Source organism: Fibroporia radiculosa, assembly GCF_000313525.1.
Source record: "Fibroporia radiculosa TFFH 294 genomic supercontigs, scaffold507, whole genome shotgun sequence".
Lineage (NCBI taxonomy): Eukaryota > Fungi > Basidiomycota > Agaricomycetes > Polyporales > Fibroporiaceae > Fibroporia > Fibroporia radiculosa.
The window spans coordinates 1-2142 of NW_012133554.1; the positions used below are offsets into that span (position 1 = coordinate 1).

Here is a 2142-nt window from a genome sequence, read left to right on the forward strand (position 1 = left end):
CCTCACGGCCGTACGCTCCTCCCGCCGTGCATCGAAGCATTCACGTCCGGCCACATGCAGATCCGCCCCCGGTGTAGTGCTTCTCGCCCGGTCCACGCGCCCCCCAGCCTTCTTGCTGTGCCCAAGAAGCCCCCGCCCACACGCCGTCGACGTCGGCCCACGGCTTATCGCGCGCCCGGACCGTCCACATGCTTGCCTTCACAGGACTCGTCAACGAGCGCCACCATCTCTGCCGCATGTGCCCAGCTTGCCCGCGCACGCGCTCGGCCGTCTTCCGACCGCATGCCTCCCTCTGCTTCTCTGTGGTGCAGCGCAAGCTCTGTTCGCCCGGCCTCTACGGCGTACGTGGAGGAAACGCTGTGTCTCGAATTAACTCTCCTGGGGAGCGGGAGAAAGCGGACTGGAGAGAGCGCGGATCGGAACTCTGGAAACCGCATAATCAGCACCGCTGGGTGGTCGATGACGCGCAAGCCCTGACGCACCTCCCCTCCCCTCCCCTCCCCTCGTCCGCAGACACCGCGCGGGCTCTTCCGGTTTGCGCGCTGCCCAGACCATTCCACACGTCCGTATCCACACTCTCAATATCGCACCCGAATAGACGCACCTCATCCTGCCTCCATTCTGACACCTGCCCACCTCCTCCCACTCCGCCCCCTCTTCCTCTTCCTCGCATCCCCCGCTCTCGTCGCCCACACCCCCGATGGTCGCCTGCCCCCGTCGTCGCGCACCACACCTACCCGTGACCACTGCGCATCACATCTGAATACACCGCACAACATGGCGCGCGCCAGCCATCCCGGTACCCTCGCCCTGCTCTACCTGGCCTTATCCAACATTCCACATTGCGTCCTGCGTGATGGTCCAAAGCGCTTCCTCGGCGCCCAGGGGCCCGCGGGCTGTCCCGATTGTCATGTAGGGGGCAGACTTTCCACTCCACTGAGCCGGCTCTTCACCAACGCGAGGTCTCAAAAACCCACCCTTGCGCAGCGGGGGTATCGTACCGCACCCGCACCACGCGTGCCCGTATCTCCTGCCAAGCCGTGTTGCCCAGAGTCGCCACGCCCAGCCGCACGGGCGTATCGCGCGCGCGGAAGCAGATACGGCGCGGGCGAGCGACGTGCCCCCTCTCCTCCGATCTGGCTGCGTCTGCCAGGGGCACGACGGACACCCCTGCCTTTCCCGGCCGGCCCGCCGCCACTATCACGTCCAGACAGGGTTGCATGCGCTCGCGGGCCTCGCATGTGCGCCGCCGTCACGCGTACGCACTCGCGCACTGGCATGGGGAGGGGCATCGCAGACGCGCCTCGTGCGCTTGCCAGCTGAATGCATCTGGACACCGATGTGGGAGAGAATTTAGCCACCTCTAGTTGCGTCCCGTTGTAACGGGGAATTCTAACGCGCTACGCCTTTCGTGGGATCTCACGCAACTCGTGTCATCAAGGTCTCTCTGTCTCAGTCTCTTTCCTTTCTTTGCTCTCTGCATTCTACTTTCTCTATCTCTTGCACTCCTGTCTGGTCTCTTTCTCTCATTCTGTCTGTACTTCCAAGTTGACTCTATCAGTGCCGGACCCATTTCAGAGATGTTTCAAATGGATGAGATGTAGGAATTGTGCATGAGATGGCAAGCCTCCTGCACCTGTGGGAGGGCAGGTGATGTATGTCAATAGGATGCTGTCATTATTGCTGTGGCAGTTTTGAGTCATTGCTCAATCCTGGGAGAGCATTGATGAGTTGGCAACAACATCTGTGCTGATAATGCAGCTTCCAGAATGAATCAGGCAAGTTTCTGAACTATAGTTGGTATCCAGTCAGTGTACACTCAAGGTCAGCTCGGTGACAAGGTGATGTGATAGGAAGTTTTTCTTGGCAGTGTTTGTGTATAAATATGGACACTTGAGGCTGGTGAATGCATCAAATCTTCCCTGGCTTAATAGTCTCATCTTCACTAGAATTGTCACTCAATTGTTGCATCACCAAGCTGCATCGGTTGTCAAATTGCAGTTGTCAGGTTAGCAGGAATAACAGTTGAAGCTAAAGTTATCAGTATTGAACAATCTATAGAATGGTAACAACAGGGGTAGCTGATATCCCAGCCTGCACCGCGAGAGGCTCCTGGCTTGAGAAAGGTGACAGCCAATCCCG

The 2142-nt window shown here is 58.8% G+C and overlaps 1 protein-coding gene across 1 annotated transcript; it reads right to left on the reverse strand.

Annotated features, from left to right (window-relative positions):
* Positions 1-164: 164 nt before the first annotated feature.
* Positions 165-555, reverse strand: FIBRA_08481 (uncharacterized protein; the record flags this gene model as incomplete). Its single annotated transcript, XM_012330128.1, has 2 exons — positions 165-424; positions 483-555. The coding sequence occupies 2 exons, from the start codon at positions 553-555 to the stop codon at positions 165-167; spliced, it is 333 nt and encodes a 110-aa protein (XP_012185518.1).
* Between the last annotated feature and the right edge of the window lie 1587 nt (positions 556-2142).